This window comes from Helianthus annuus, chromosome 14, assembly GCF_002127325.2.
Source record: "Helianthus annuus cultivar XRQ/B chromosome 14, HanXRQr2.0-SUNRISE, whole genome shotgun sequence".
NCBI classification, from domain to species: domain Eukaryota; kingdom Viridiplantae; phylum Streptophyta; class Magnoliopsida; order Asterales; family Asteraceae; genus Helianthus; species Helianthus annuus.
The window spans coordinates 19,492,899-19,508,957 of NC_035446.2; the positions used below are offsets into that span (position 1 = coordinate 19,492,899).

Sequence of the window (16,059 nt, forward strand, 5' to 3'; positions counted from 1 at the left end):
GATATTGTATCTTGGCTCTTTGTCTTTAGATCCAAAATCGAAACCTGGCTATTCCTGCACATTCTTAACCCAGAAGTAAATTTTCTAAATATAACAATTTGTATGCACCAACACTGACTCCCTCTCATAAACATGTGCACCAACATTCAGAAATAATCAGACAACTCTCTCACATAAACATGTGCAACAACAATCACTCTCCCTCAAATCACATAAACAAGATGAACCACTTGTTGATTTAAAACCATATTTTGGCAATTAAGACACACTCCCCCTCACAACAATGTCATCATGTTTAGCACTTGGAATTTTGAAAATCAGCTTTCCAACATCAGTTGTCGAAAATCTTTTTGACTTTTTTTTTAAAGTTTATGCTAAAATACGCACAAAATCTTTTTGAATTTTTCTGAAAGAAAGTAAATGACATCACTTGTAAAGATAAAGATTGACACCAATTGAAGAAACAACAAGAAAATACAGAAATGAAATATTTATAAACATATTTTTGTGAGTTTGTGTAAGAGGATCATATCAGTTTATGAGACATGTCACTAACACCGTTAAGCTGCATTACATTTTAAGTTCTAAACAATTCACCTAGATTGTCAGTATATTTGTCCACTTAAATTTTCACACAAATTTCAACTGATCCGAGATACGATATTAATGTTTTAATAACTTGAACTTATCCGTGTGTCATACTACTTGAATATACTCCCGTATCCAGATCCCAATATTCAGTCTTACATGTGAGTATACCACAGATGATATCTGTCAGGGATTAGATGCGAGGGCCGTGAGAGCTCAGGTCGATACTTCCGTATACGCAAAGAGATGACGGCTTCAACTTTTGGTGTGTCCCCTTTAGAGGATCTTTTGATTACAACAGCAGCGACTATCAATTTTATTGTTTCATCAGCTTGCTGAGGGCGAAGCTATGTTTCAAGCTTTTGCGGAAAGCATTATCCGAGGACTAGGTCAGTACTTCCATACAGCAGAAGTCCCGGGATAATACCCCAGATATCACTGAGCATAAAGACCTAGTATCTCAGAATAAGGGAGCTTTCAAACAAGATTTCAGGGGTTACCTATATATCCAAGAAGTTGTTAACCCACAGAGCAAGCAAGTTTGAAATTTATGTTTATATCTCGTCACAATTTACTAAGTGTGCAAAAACCTACTAAAGCATCCACAGTAAGATTGTTTATCACAGTTTATCTTTACATTTCATTAGCATGTTGTGACAGTCCACTGATGTACTATCATTTCCTCTTTTCACAACAAAACTCATTTTTTATTTTATCATGTTTTTGGCTTTTTCAAATTTTCTAATGTTTTTGGATTTTCTGAAAATTTTCTACTCCCCCTAAAATGCAAACACATTATAGAAATTTGAAAATTAACTAGACTCTTGACCCACTTGAAACTAAAACAAACTGTACAAAACTAGACAACTGACATCGAATCACATCAAATCACCATTCACTATGCATAAACAATCAGAACTCCCCCTTTCAACAAACCATTTTCTCATTTAGATCTCAAAACACTTAAGTTTGTTTTAATCAAAATGATTTTTCCGGAAAATGAGTTTGTGTTTATCACTTGTAGATTAACCATTTGTTAAAATCAGGGATATGGTTCATCATTTTGTCAGTTATTATGTTAGTAAATCAAGTACAGCTTAATATCCCTGATTTACCGTGTTGCATTCAAGTAACCTATGTACCAATTGTAAAGAATAACCACTTGTAGGATCACAATCAATACCACTTGTAGGAATGAGTCATCTACATTGTACCCATCAAAGTGCCGATTCCTGCTTCGCACTTACCAACCAGGAAGCTCCGGCGTAGTCCTTTACCTGTAAAATTTTAACAACTTTCAAACCTTTTCAAACAAACTTTTCAAACACTAGAATGATGCCGATTCCTGATCCACGATATAAACTTGGGATCTCCGGCATAGTCCTAAGACTTCAAGGGAAACAGACTTCCATCCAAGTCTTCTCAGACTTGATGGCTTTCAATTCTTGCGCAGTGGGGTTGTATGTTGCCTTTTTAGTTGCATAAAAATCTTTAACCCCCTTTGCTTTCCCATTCAACATTTTTCCAAAAATTTTCTTAACACTTCCATTGAAAGTTTTCTCGACATCAAATTCATTTTTCTCTTTGTAAAACTGATTCGAGATTTCAATTTTTCCAACTTTCTTTTTAACTTCTTCGAATTTCAGTGATGGAAATTCCTCATCATTCACTGAAATTTTTACCTCAATCTGTGGCTCTTCTGGCTTTGTGGAACCAGATTCATCGCCGACATTCACATCAACCTTCTTAACAACCCACACTTGGTTGTCATTTTCTTTCTTTTTGTAAAAATTCTTTTTCGAACACTCACCAACCTCATATGTTGAGTTTTCAAAAGCTTTATGATTTTTAGTTGGTGGTTCAACATCAACAATCTTTTCTTTCAATTTCTTAGAAACTCCCTGTTTTGTTTTGGCGTTTTTCTGACAATTCCATGCAATGTGACCAACTTCATTGCATCTGTAACAGGTACGAGTTTCCTTTGGATGTGACACTTCAGATCCATTCTTCCTCTTTTCAGCAAGAAACTCTTGATTTGACTGTCTCCAGAACGGTTTCTTCTGTTCCTCTTCTGAGCTTCCTCCTGACACAAATTCTGTTTTTGTTTTAGAATTTTTATCATTTTTATGGTTTTCTGGTGGAATAAATCCTAATCCTTTCTTTTTGTAGCTACGATTTTGGTTTGGTTTCTTTTGAAAACCAGAACCAGAATTGTAACCCTTTTTCTTGTTTAGACGTTGTTGAACTCTTGAAGTGTACTTTTTAGGTTTTTCAGTAAGATTTAAATCTTTTATTTCAGAAATATTAATTTCTGTCATTTTGAAAACCTTTTTAATCATGTCAGAACTAACACTTCTTATTGGAAATTCTTTGTCATAGTATAATTTGTCCGAATCATTTAAAGTGTATGCAACTTCAAATGTTTCATCATCCAAATTTGCTTTTGATAACAAAAATTCTTTACTGTAAGACCGTTTGACCGACGACTTTGAATCACTGACTGACGAATTTGACCCTCCAGACTCAGACTTTGACTCGGACTCCTCTTCAGTATCCAACACCTGATCGACCACCTTTTTGATTAACTTAGACTCATGATCAGTATCGGACGAGGTAAACGTGACATTAATGTTATCTGGTAAAACGTCAGTTGTGTCGGTTTTTAACTTTATATTGACTGCTTTTTCAAGTTGCTCCTCGTTTGGTTTTCTAGGAGAATACCCTTCCCAAATTGGAGGCGGACACTTGTTATAGCTAACAGTCGGTTTCTTACCACAATTCTTCTTCTTTGGCTTCTCATCTTGAAAAGCTTTCATACCTGCAACAGTTGGGTAAATACGATCAATGAGGTAATCAGAACTAGAATAACTTTGTAATAGGCGTCTAATTCTCCCATTCTCAATCTTCTCTGTCTCCAACTCTTGCTTCCACTTAGCACTTTCTTCGATGTAAAAGTTGATGGCTTTTTGCTTTGTCATCATCACAACATTCATCATTGTTAGTGCTTGTTCTCTTTCTGAGTTTGTCTTTTGGAGACCAGTTACTGTTTTGATCAAGACATCATAAGATTCTTTCACATAGTTGAGGTTGAACAGCAACTGCTCCTTCTTCTTCTCATACTCAGCAATTATCTCGTTCTTTGCTGCACATTCCTTGCAAGCTTCCAAACACTTCGTGCAAGGCTTGACAACTTCAACAATCTTCTCAACCTCGATTGTCTTTGTTTTTACCAATTCTACCACTTTTTCTTCTTTCTTCACCATCTCAGCTTCAGCTACCTCCTGAACAACACTTTCAGCCTTTTCATTCTGAACAACATCTTCAGTATTCCTTTGTTGTTGTTCTTTTGCAGCTCTTTTCTCCTTTAGTTTCTCCATACGATCTGCAAAATAGAAATGAAAACTTTCAGGAGAAATATGAGTTTTAGCAATATTGATATGTTTCTCTTCCTCATCATCACTACTGCTATCATCTGGAGGTGACTGATCAAATTGTGCAGATTTTTCAGAACTAGCATCTGATATATCAGAATCTGACGGTGTTTGATCAAAAACAACTTCCTTTTCTGAACTTGCATCATTCTGTACACTCTCATCTGCACTCTGTGAAACTTCATCAGCACTTTCTAAGCTTTCATCAGATGCAACAGACTGTTCCTCCACACTTTTTACCGTCTCTCCAATAGACTTCATCCAGGTGGCAAACATGTCTGGCTCTCTGACAATCTTCGCAATGAAAGCTTTGAAATCACCCTTTTCATCAACAAACATATCCCAGTTAAAGCCTTCAGGTAATTGTTCATCATCTTGATCAACTAGATAGGCTTTGCTATCAGGAGATATGTAGTTGCTCCAATTAAAGTCCACTAAACAAGCTCTCTTCGAATCCTCAATCTTCCTACCATGAGCCGTCTGTGAATCTTGTGATTGACCGACCTGCTGATAAATGGCTTTCCGGTAGTAATCATCTTTTCCGAACGGATTCTGAGCACCGCTAGCTTCCCTGTTCTTGCACTCCCGTTTGAAATGGCCTTTCTCCCTGCATCGAAAACAAGTAACTTTAGATTTATTAAAACCTAAAGTAGATACATGAGCATCAAGAAAGTCATTTCTCCCGGTAATTGTTTTGAACTTTTCAGCACGCCTAAGAACACTAGCTAGACACCATTTGATATCCATTAATTCCATCTCCTCGTCGTTTATTTGATCGTAATCCTCCTTTGTGAGCATAGGATTTCCGATCTGACCAGCAACAAGACCTTCATATGAGAGTAACACTGAACCAAGTAAAGCCATGTGGTCTTTTGCAGTTTCCTCAGAAAAACTTTGACCTTCTGGAAAATTTAGAGCGATATTGCACTGAATTACGTAACCATTTCTTGTCTTTGTGCCTTAAGACTGAAAGCTTGTATTTGACTCTTTAGGATTGACACTTGGAAATGATGAGAATCCACTGCTGCTTTTGTTAGAACCCTGATCAGCTTTCTCTGATGAATCCCTAGCACTGAATGCAGTTTGGATTTTCGGACTTCTCTCAGATTCTGGAACTGGAATACTACCTTTGTAGTACATCTTTACATCCTGTTGACCACTCAGACTGTTCATCCTAGCGATCTTTTGTTGTTCCAAATCCTGACTCTCGATCTTTTCGATAAACTGAGATATAGTCAACCCATCATAAACACCCGTGTTCTTTAGAATCATCAAATACGTTCCCCATTCTTTCTGCGGTAATGCATCTGCTAACTTGTCTACCCACTCTTCACGATCTTTTGTAATACTCAACATTGACATGGATCGCACTAGGTGGCAGTAGCGTTCAATCAGCTTTTTCGTGTCTTCACCCGGTAGACTGCTAAACAGATCAAACTCTTTCTTTAGCAACGCCTTTTTGCTCTTAATTATGTTCTCACTACCCTCAAATTTGACTTTAAGTGCATCCCAGATTGACTTTGCAGTTTTGTCATGCTGTAGCAGAATGAAAATGTCTTCTTTGATAGCTTGTTGAAGCAGACTGATCATCATTTTCTCGGCTTTGTACATAACCCGTTCTTAATCTGTGAACTCTGATAACTCTTTAAGAACCTGCAAATCTGTTCGAGGCAACACATATTTCTTCAAGATACATTCCCACAATCTAAGATGGTTTGCCTGAACCCAGTTCTCGAATCTGTCTTTCCACCCGTAGTATTCTTCAATACTCATCAGTTTCGGGGGCTTTTGGGTGGTTCCCGTCTCGTTTTCTAAATTCATAGCTTAAGCAATAGCAGCTGGACCAGACGGTGTTGCAAATGCGTTATAGAAATCAGTATCCATGATGACTTAGCACGATTTTCAAGATTAGTGACAAATAAGCGAAATCAGGTACTAGAACACTAAAAGCGAAATCACCAATGTATGCAAGAGCGAAATTAGGGTTTGTTGACACAAGAGCGAAACCCTGATGACCTTTGGAGCGAAATCCCATAATTATGTCACAAAAGCGAAACCCTAATGATCTTTGGAGCGAAACCTCTCAATTTTGGTGACACAGGAGCGAAATCAATGGATATCCAGGAGCGAAACCTCAAAACACTATGTCAGAAAAGCGAAATCAGAGTGTGTCTATGAGTGAAATCCCTAAGTGTCCATAAAAGCGAAACCTAGTTCGAGGTCAATTTTGTCCATTTTTACTTTGAATTTAGGTCTCAAATTCTCAGGGATTTGTCTATGTTCAATTACGCACAATCTGTGAAATTTTGATCCAATTTTGACCGGTAAAACTTTCTGAAATCAAGAAAGAAGGTGTAGAAGAAAGAAATCTTGATGAAATCCAGCTAATCTCTGCAGAACTCCTCCTCCTGAGCTCTGATACCACTTGTAGGATCGTGTTCTGACCCGAATGAGTCGTTCAGAAGTGTTCTTCACTGTTTCAGGTGCGGAATAACAAGAAACGGAGGTAGAAACAGCTGATTCTTCACTAAAACTGCTAATTGTATTGATTAACACTCGATTACACGCAGTTCTTCACACCGGCAGCACTTCGGCATGGAATACAAGACCATCCTAATGATTTCGCTCATGCAACACCTATATATACTATTTTGATTTCGCTCATACGTACATTACCACATAAGCGAAACCCAATCCTGTCCAAATAAGCGAAACCTCCTCACTAAGACCATATGAGCGAAACTTCATGTCCCTAAGAGCGAAATCATCACTAAACACAAAAACACTCTCCAGTTTTCTCGTAAAACGCGCCCTAATCTATACAATGCAATGTAAGACTCGATACAAGACAAAGTCGACAGATGTAGTGCACCAACAAAACCTTACATCGTAGCGCGAATAATCTTACTAGTTATGTTAATTCCGAAAATGCCACCACTGTTACGTTTTTGTTGTAGATTAATATCATTCTATATTAAACTCTGCTATGCACATATGATTTTATTATAAAGTTAGATTAGATGAATGAAATTAACACTTAACGAGAGTCTAGCTCAATCTTAAAAAATTACCTGGTTATGAACTTCGTATTTTCTTAATTTAAAAAGTCAAGCTCTATGTTAACCTTCAACCAGCTCTTTTACACCCCTAAATTATTTATAAAAGTGAACAAACAACTTGATTATCCCTTTTCTTTTTGGATGAAGATATTCTTATGACCTTTGGATTAAAAAAATGATGCTAGGTTCGATTTGTCTACAAAATAATTTCAATTTTTTAAATCTCATTTAAAAAACAATACCAACAACTTTCACTTTACACTTAGTTTAAAAAAGTGTTAAAACCATTAACTTAGACAAGCCCATCATAGCGTATTGTTCACGGAGTTATAGCTGTTTCTCATGACGTCTAGGGTTTGAGCCCAAATAGCTTTCTTTTTACATTATAAATTACACTTAGTTTAAGAAAAAGTGTTAAAACCATTAACTTAGACAAGCCCATCATAGCGTATTGTTCACGGAGTTATAGCTGTTTCTCATGACGTCTAGGGTTTGAGCCCAAATAGCTTTCTTTTTACATTATAAATAAAACACTACCCCTTCTTCATCAGCCATCACACCCTTCAGGCCTTCACCAAAACTAATCACTGTATAGCTTTCTTTTTCCTAATCTCCCATCGTTATTCTCAATTTAAGTTCTAAGTGTTTTGATCGGCTTATTGATCTACAAATTCATGATATGGAAGGGGATTTTTTTATGGGATTTGCAGATCTTATTTTCCCAGACGAGGATAATAGTGGGATGGGGATAACTCCAGACAGGTATCTTGTTCGGGTTGTTGGAATTGGTGGACTCGGAAAAATGATTCTTGATAAGTTTATTTAAGTTTTTACAATATTAACTAGATTTCTAGTACTAGATGATGTATGGAATGAAAATCTAGTTATATTGTAAACCGTGAATTTGAATGGTTTTAAATGATTTTTTCAAGAATCTTTGATAATCTGGTAGCTTTCCGTATATTGATGAATTGCGAACAAGAAGAATGGTGGTTCTAAACATGGAACAACGTTTTTTTTATTTATGTTTGTTGGATTCTTTTGGTGAGCATGCAGTCTATTGAAAAGATTTACCAGGCTTTAAATATCGACATGATTTAGTTCGAGATGTGCTTCATGATGTTCTTGGATGGGAATGAGGGAAACACGTGTGCGTTGATTTGACAGGTGTGTCCCTCCTTATTTGGCTAAGGGACCACGAGTTTGGGGCGGGCCAGACGATAACCAAGGCGGAGACCGGCAAAGTAGCTAAGCACGAAAAAATTTGTATCGAGAATCAGCACGTGTTCGTCCTGTTCGCTTTCGATACCTTCGGCGCTCTCGCCCCTGACGCGGTGCGGTTGCTCAAGCAAGTTCAGCAGGTGGCAAGCAGTAACACCGCGCATGTTAATGGGCAGAATTTTGTGTTTAGTAGGGTAGGGTTTGCTATTCAGAAGAGGGTAGCGGCGCAGCTTGTTGCCCGTCTATCTGCCAATAGTTTGTAATCGTCCCTGTTTTAAAGGTTATATAACATATGATGAACCAATTGTGAGAAAGAGAGAGATTGCTTCTAAAAAAAATTAACTGAGGCTTTGGTGATCGGCGTAACGTAATTGTAATTTAATAGGAGTCGTGATTGTGATTTAACAAGAGTCAGATGATTGAATAGTTGGTTATGAGTTATGACTCAATTTCTATACAAAGATAGAAAACCTAAAATCATAGCATTTAAAACTAAGTAAACTTATTGATTGTTTTAATATCGTTGTCTTTTGGTTTGCTGTTTGTTTTATATATTTGTTCTAGTTTGTTTAACATGCCCCGCTTGCGGTATGCTCATATAATGTATATATGTGTGGGCGCTCGGGGGGCAAAAGTGAAAGTGCACTAATTTTAACATTATTTTACTAATTTCGTGAAAATAACGTTAAAAGAGAGGGATGGTTAATCATGCATCATGTGGTGGCGTTGATAGCCTAAAGACAAGGGGGTACATGCACTAATCGGTGTTTGCCTCAATTGCTGAGTGTTATGTGCCTTATGTCCAAGGCTTGATGCAAAACTACAATCGAGCTGGGGCTCTCATTGGAAGCAGCCTCTCTATTCCTACAGGGTAGAGGTAAGGCTGTCTACATCTCACCCTACTCAGACCCTACCTTAGCTTTGCTATTGATGGGATATAGTGAGTATGATGATGATGATGTTCTAGTTTGTTTAAGGACATATAATGTATTGAGGTAAAAAGGATATTGAAAACAAATTTACGACTCATGATTTGTATAAAAATAACCTGGTATGTGACAAAAATTATATTTATTGATCGGACAAATATTTTCAGATTACTGTTAATGTATCACCAATTTATATTTAGAGTTTTTTAAGAATAACATTCAATTTATTTGAGTCAGGACGGTTTACCAATAACTTTTTTATTAGTATTAATTTAGAAATTATGTATAATACACACATTTTATTTGACTACTAAGATCATTTGTGCATGCATTACATAACGCACAAATGATGTTACTAGTCACATAAAATTTTTTGTTTATGTTCGTTCATTAATTAAACGAACGAACGTAAACGAACTTCCCACCAAACGGTTCACGAAATGTTCTCTATACGTTCGGTTCGTTTACAATCCTACGTGTAATAAACAAATTTAGAAGCTATAAAGTAATAAATCAAATAGATTAGGGCTTCAAGGTCTAGCGCCACTCCCTCTCACCATCTAGCTCTAGCCATCGCCGTCTTCGCCGATTTTATTTGTGTTCGTGAACACGCTCATTTCCTTAATGAACGAACACGAAAAGAAAATCTTGTTCGGTAAGTGTTCATAAACCGTTCGTGAACGCATTATATCCTTAACTATTTGTTCATGTTCATTCGGTTCGTTTACAGCCCTATTACACGGATTAAATTAAAAAAAAATAGATTAACTATTATTTTAATATATAGGTGTTACAAGATCTGTGAATTACACGGTTGAATTATCGAAAAAACATGTAAATCATAAACTGTTATATAATCGTTATCACAAAATTAAAAAATTTAATAATATTATAATCTCATACATTTATAATTGATGAGTTTTATCACAAGGTTGATGAAATATGAACCATAAATTTATAAAAATGTGTAATACAGTTAATAAATGTAATAATATTATAATCTTATCACAGGGTTGAATATTTGGATTGTTGATGGGTATATCAATTGTTTCATAAATTATAATATTATTTAAATTTCCTGTGTGATAAGTTCAATCCTTTTTTGTTTATAAGATTTTACGGATGCGGTATTTTATAAGTTAAAACTACAATATTATTTGTTTTATTATATAAATCTTTGTTATATGTATCAACTAGGTTAGAACCCCGTGTATTACACAGGTTGAATAAATATAATTTTATATATTAAGTAATAAGATAGTTACATCTTTTAAAAATTCGTGTATTGCACGATTTGAATAAACACATGTCTTACACAAATAATATAATCCGTTAACACATTTAGTCATCAAGATGTGTTTTCTAACAAAATGAACTTTGAGGTATTATTTACTTATTGTAACATCTCACTTTATTTTTTATTAGGTTAGAGAGTTGTGTATTACATGGTTTATAACATTTTACTTTGTTTTTTTATTTATTATTAGGTTAGAAAGTTAAGTATTACCTGATGTTGGATAATTAGCAGAAAAAAGAAGAGAAATATTTTGGTAAAAAATATTAAATATACAAGAGATAAGCTGGATGTTATGATTTAATATTATTATTTTATTAGAGTGTAAAACGAGATAATGGGATCCTTTATTAGATGTAGGATTCTAAATATACCTCATGTATAAAAAATATATATGTTCTACATGTATTGAATAAATTCTTTTAACGAAATAGTTGATTAAAATAAATATTTTTATTTTAATATGTGATTATCAGTTATCCTTGTCCTTATTATCAAAATATAAAAACAATTAAAACTACCAATTAAATAAAATCTTTATCTTTATAAATATTTAAAACGCTAATATATCTTTTTTAGATTTTAATAATCTATCTACTATAATAAAAGAAACCAAGTTTTGGACACGTGTCATTCATAGAAGGTATCCTCAAATTTATACTTATTTTATATTAACTAAATAAATAAATATTAAATCTTATCATACTTTAATAAAATATTATCCTCAAATCTAAATTGTTATTTTAATATATTTTTAGATTTAATTACAAAGTTAGTCCTTATAGTTTGCACAAAGTAACATACTTAGATACTAATAGTTTAAAATCACATTTTTGGGTATTAACTTTTCATTTTATAACGTTTGGAGGTACTAACGTTATTTGTAGGTTTAAAACCACATTCTATTTTGTGCAAACCACAGGGACTAACTATATTAATACCCAAGAAGTTAATACCTCCAAACGTTATAAAATGAAAAGTTAATACCTTAGAAGGTGATTTTAAACTATTAGTACCTAAGTATGTTATTTTGTGCAAACCACAGGGACTAACTATGTAATTAACTCATATTTTTAAAACAAATACATCTCTTTCCTACTTATTTTATATTAAATGTTATCCTAATTTATTAAAAATATAAGTTTTTTTATTAATTGGTATACAAAATTATATTTATTCAACTCGTGTAAAACGCGAGGTTTTTAAAAATATAACTTTTTTATTATTTACTATACAAAGTTACATTTATATAACACGTGTAATACACTAAGTTTTTAAAGATATAACTTTTTATTATTTGCTACGTAAAATTAAATTTATTCAACACGTATAATACATGTGGTTTTTAATGATACAATTTTTTTTATTATTTGGTAGATTTTTCAACCCGACTATACACGGGTTTTTTAAAGATACGACGTTTTTAGTATATAATATACAAAATTACATTTATTTAATATGTGTAATACACATGGTTTTTAAAGATATAACTCTTTTTTAGATCTATTCAACACGTGTAACATACAAGGTTTTTAAAGATGTAATATTTTTATTATTTGGTAGATTTATTCAACCCGATTATACACGAGTTTTTTAAAGATATGACGTTTTTAGTATTTAGTATACAAAATTACATTATATAACTATTTTTTTTATTATTTGATATATAAAATTACATTTATTTAACCCGTACAATATACGAGGTTCATAAATATATAACTTTTTATTATTTAATATATAAAATTACATTTATTCAACCCGTGTAATACATGGGGTTCTAATCTAGTTAATATATGATTATAATGGTTAATATATTATTATCAGTTATCTTTTTCTTTATCATTAAGATCTCTTCTACAAATTTTAAATCTAATATTATCAATAATTGACTTTCCATAATAAATATTTAGAAAAATAATTAAGACCGCCTCATAGAGCGTCATGTGTCCCTAACATGGTTTCTTTTATTATATAGTACTAGCGGTAAGACCCGTGTGCAAACACGGGTCGTTTCTTAGAAAACCATGCATAACACTAATAGATTAAAGGTTCTCAACAATATGGGTGGTTTTGCATACCCCATTTTATTAGACGACGAATGCTTATACACCACTTACATAAGCCATTTTGTTAAGAAATGTGAAACGATTTCTTAACAATAAAAAGATTAAAGTTTCTCAAACATTGTTTTAACGCAACAGTGGTTTCAAACCACCCTTTTTACCCAATAGTAGTTTCAACCACTGTTTTCTCCACAAAACTCTGTTTTAATCCAACAGTGGTTTCAAACATCTGTTTTCATCCATCTGTTCACCCAACAGTGGTTTCAAAACACTGTTTTTTACCCAACAGTGGTTTCAAACACTGTTTTAACCCAAAAGTGGTTTCAAAACACTGTTTTAACCCAAAACAGTGGTTTCACTTTTCCTCTAAAGACACTGTTTTAACCCAACAGTGGTTTTAAACACCTGTTTTCATCCATTTGTTGGATGTATCAACCACTGTTTTATTTTCTAACATCTATTCACAATAAATATAATTAATACTAATCCGCATAAAGGTTAAAAATAGGAAGTAATTAGAAGAAACCCTAATCGAGAATATCAACAGAGTACATACACAAAAGAATCATGAAAAGAACAAATTACCTCATCTTCTTCTTCTAAAGGATCATACAACCCTAATCGAGAATATCAACAGAGTACATGAAACAGTTGCTTCTTTGACTTCTTCCATGTGGTCAACCATTCACATTATATGGACGAACTTTTTTTTTTTGAAAAGAAACAGAAATTTTCATTAATCAATCTAAACATACCAATTAGCAAGTTACTAAAATGGAAAACATACAAAGCATGATTTAACTTTTACATGGCACTTAAATAGTCAAACTAAAAAGTATCCAGTTGCTCAATGGCATACTCCTAAGCTTTGATCTTTTCGATGCTCATTTAAATGTCTTTTCCTTTATCTCTTCGACCATTTTGTACATGCTAAAATCCTTGCATCTGAATATTTTTTCACTTCGTGCGGTCCATATATTCCACATGGTTTGAGAAAAAAATACTCTCTTATGTTCACCACTGAAGCTAGAGGTGTATTGAACACTTCTAACAAATTTGGAGGCTGGAATGGAGGTCAAACAGTTTCTGACGTGAATATACACAAGTTTAACAAACATAATATTATACACAAGTTTAACAAACATAATATTAACTTAATCTACTAATCAATGCTTACACAGATATATACACAAGTTTAACAAACATAATATTATTCATGTTGGCGCATATATTCAGGTCACGTTTGACTCGGATGAGGAAATAGTTGGAATTAAAAAAAGCATTGGTACAAAAGCCCAGTATACAATAATTTCTTCACTATCAAATAAGAATGCCTTCTTTCAAATTATGATAGCGGAAATGAGAGATATTAACAATAAAATATTGAACATTGACGTGTGCCCTATTTTGTCAGCAACTGATAATGTCTATAGTTGAAAATAGTAACTTAATCAAAATAACAGTCATCCAGGTTTTCTTTGCAACATAATCTAACAGAGCCAAACACATTTTATGGTCTTAATCAACATAACAGTCATCTAGCTTCTCTAACGGATTCAGGAAAATATTAGCATTGCCTAACACACACAATTGGTAAACTCTTTATCAATAACGATATAGAAAAATATAGCAAATATCGGATCATGATCAGTTAGTTCACCAAAACTCATTAGTTTGCAGCACAACAATTCACAAAAAATTCAGCAAAATCCACTACTTCAGTTGAAAACATACATACTAATTCATAAAAAAACAGAATATAACACCTCCACATAATAGTATAGTTGGGTTGTAATAATAAGCACGTTAGCCGGTACTAATGTAGGTTCGGTTTTGACAGTTTATAACTTGAAACTGGCCACCACAGCCACTCTTTAAAAAGAGTTAACATAAACCAACAATCTTGTAAAAGCAGATAACATTGCAAATAAGTAAAAATTACCTTCAATAGCTTCTCTTGGAGTCTTGAAGCCAAGACCAATACTCTTCCAGAATCTGTTTCCACCCTTCCTAGGCCTCTTTCCCTTTCCACTTTTCTTGGAACTATCACAACACACGATCAACAATCAACAATCATCTTTCCATAACTGATTTGAAAATTTTGAGCTATAAAAGAGCAAGTTTCTCACCATAAAAAGACCTTGGGTTGCTTTAAAAACGCGTTCTCAGTCTATCAACCGACACAACAAAACACAAAATGTCAGCGTCTGTAGGTGAAGAAGATATATTTATATATAAATGTTAAGAGATTATGTCACCTGTTCCGCCATTGTCGAAGAGATCCGAGCAGTGACGGAGGCACAGAACGATACAAGTAAAACCCTAGAGTAGAGACTGTATTTCGTTTCTCTATTTCACAATGCTTAATATGGGCCTAATGGGCTTTTATTCGATTATTGAATGGTGCTCGTATGTTGTTAAAATTTTCCATTGCTTCAATAACTTCTCTGTAGATTTTTCCCCTTCAATTAAGAAAGAAAGAACTAAATTAGAACCATATAACTAAAGGATTAACAATTAGAAAAAGAAACTTCATACCTGATTCAATCAATAAGATTTTGAGACCCTAGGTTTTACAAATCATGAACGCAATATAACACCTTCACTCTTCAAAAAAGGCAGAATAAAAACAACTCTACACAAAGTTAATAATAAGCAATAAGCTAAAGACATACCATAGTAAATATTGTATGACTACGGCTACTAAGAAGATTAAAATTATTTAAACCTAAGTGGTTGTGCTCTGCAACAGAAAGTAGTTAACTTTAAAGCGAATGCCATACCTTTTCTTTCATTAAAGCCATCTATAAGTATGAAGGTGAACAAACAGCAACAAACACAAAACGAAAAACGAATGCCATACCTAACTTTAAACACAACACAAGGAATCGAGTCCTTTTACGTTGTTTAATCGATTTTCATTCACTCTAAACACCCCAAATTGATACTGGATTCTTCCGATTCTCGTCTTCGTCTATTGATTGAACTATTTTTCAAGACCTGCCGTTGAGTGAATCATCTGTCCATTCAAATATATTTTAATTCAAGTGTACTACTTGTCAATACTGGAACTAAAGAAAATATCATCAGGCCTTTGAAATGAGCATGAAAGATAACATATAAGCATCTTATTAAAAACAAAAAAGGCAGAATAAAAACAACTCGACACAGAGTTAACAATAAGCAATAAACTAAAGACATACCAGAGTAAATATTGTATGACTACAACTACTAAGAAGATTAAAATTATTTGAATCTAAGTGGCTGTGCTCTGCAATGGAAAGTAGTTAACTTTAAAGCGAATGCCATACATTTTCTTTCATTAAAGCCATCTATAAATATGAAGGTGAACAAACAGCAACAAACACAAAATGAAAAACGAATGTCATACCTAACTTGAAACACAACACAAGGAATCGAGTCCTTTTATGTTGTTTAATCAATTTTCATTCACTCTAAATCCTTTGTTAATAA

At 33.6% G+C, this 16,059-nt stretch overlaps 1 protein-coding gene across 3 annotated transcripts; it reads right to left on the minus strand.

Annotated features, from left to right (window-relative positions):
• Positions 1-13,289: 13,289 nt before the first annotated feature.
• On the minus strand, positions 13,290-15,919 carry LOC110908145 (40S ribosomal protein S11). Of its 3 annotated transcripts, none has more exons than XR_002574205.2 (7): positions 15,789-15,919; positions 15,449-15,604; positions 15,124-15,220; positions 14,844-15,047; positions 14,715-14,755; positions 14,528-14,628; positions 13,290-13,671 (listed from the first exon to the last, which is right to left on the minus strand). XR_002574205.2 is itself a non-coding variant. In XM_022153050.2 (5 exons), the coding sequence occupies exons 2-5, from the start codon at positions 14,853-14,855 to the stop codon at positions 13,470-13,472; spliced, it is 333 nt and encodes a 110-aa protein (XP_022008742.1). In that variant the 5' UTR covers positions 14,856-15,047; positions 15,124-15,226; the 3' UTR covers positions 13,290-13,469. The 3 variants fall into 3 exon arrangements, 1 of the variants encoding a protein (XP_022008742.1); XR_002574206.2 differs by having other exon boundaries at positions 15,369-15,604; XM_022153050.2 differs by lacking the exons at positions 15,449-15,604; positions 15,789-15,919 and having other exon boundaries at positions 13,290-13,648; positions 15,124-15,226.
• Between the last annotated feature and the right edge of the window lie 140 nt (positions 15,920-16,059).

What these genes read in the sequence shown, in the direction of transcription:
- LOC110908145 (XM_022153050.2), bottom strand. An exon ending in CAACCCAAGGTCTTTTTATG is followed by an intron (nt 14,629 to 14,714) that starts GTGAGAAACTTG and finishes GTGTTGTGATAG; the next exon opens with TTCCAAGAAAAGTGGAAAGG. An exon ending in TCCAAGAGAAGCTATTGAAG is followed by an intron (nt 13,649 to 14,527) that starts GTAATTTTTACT and finishes CCTCCATTCCAG; the next exon opens with CCTCCAAATTTGTTAGAAGT.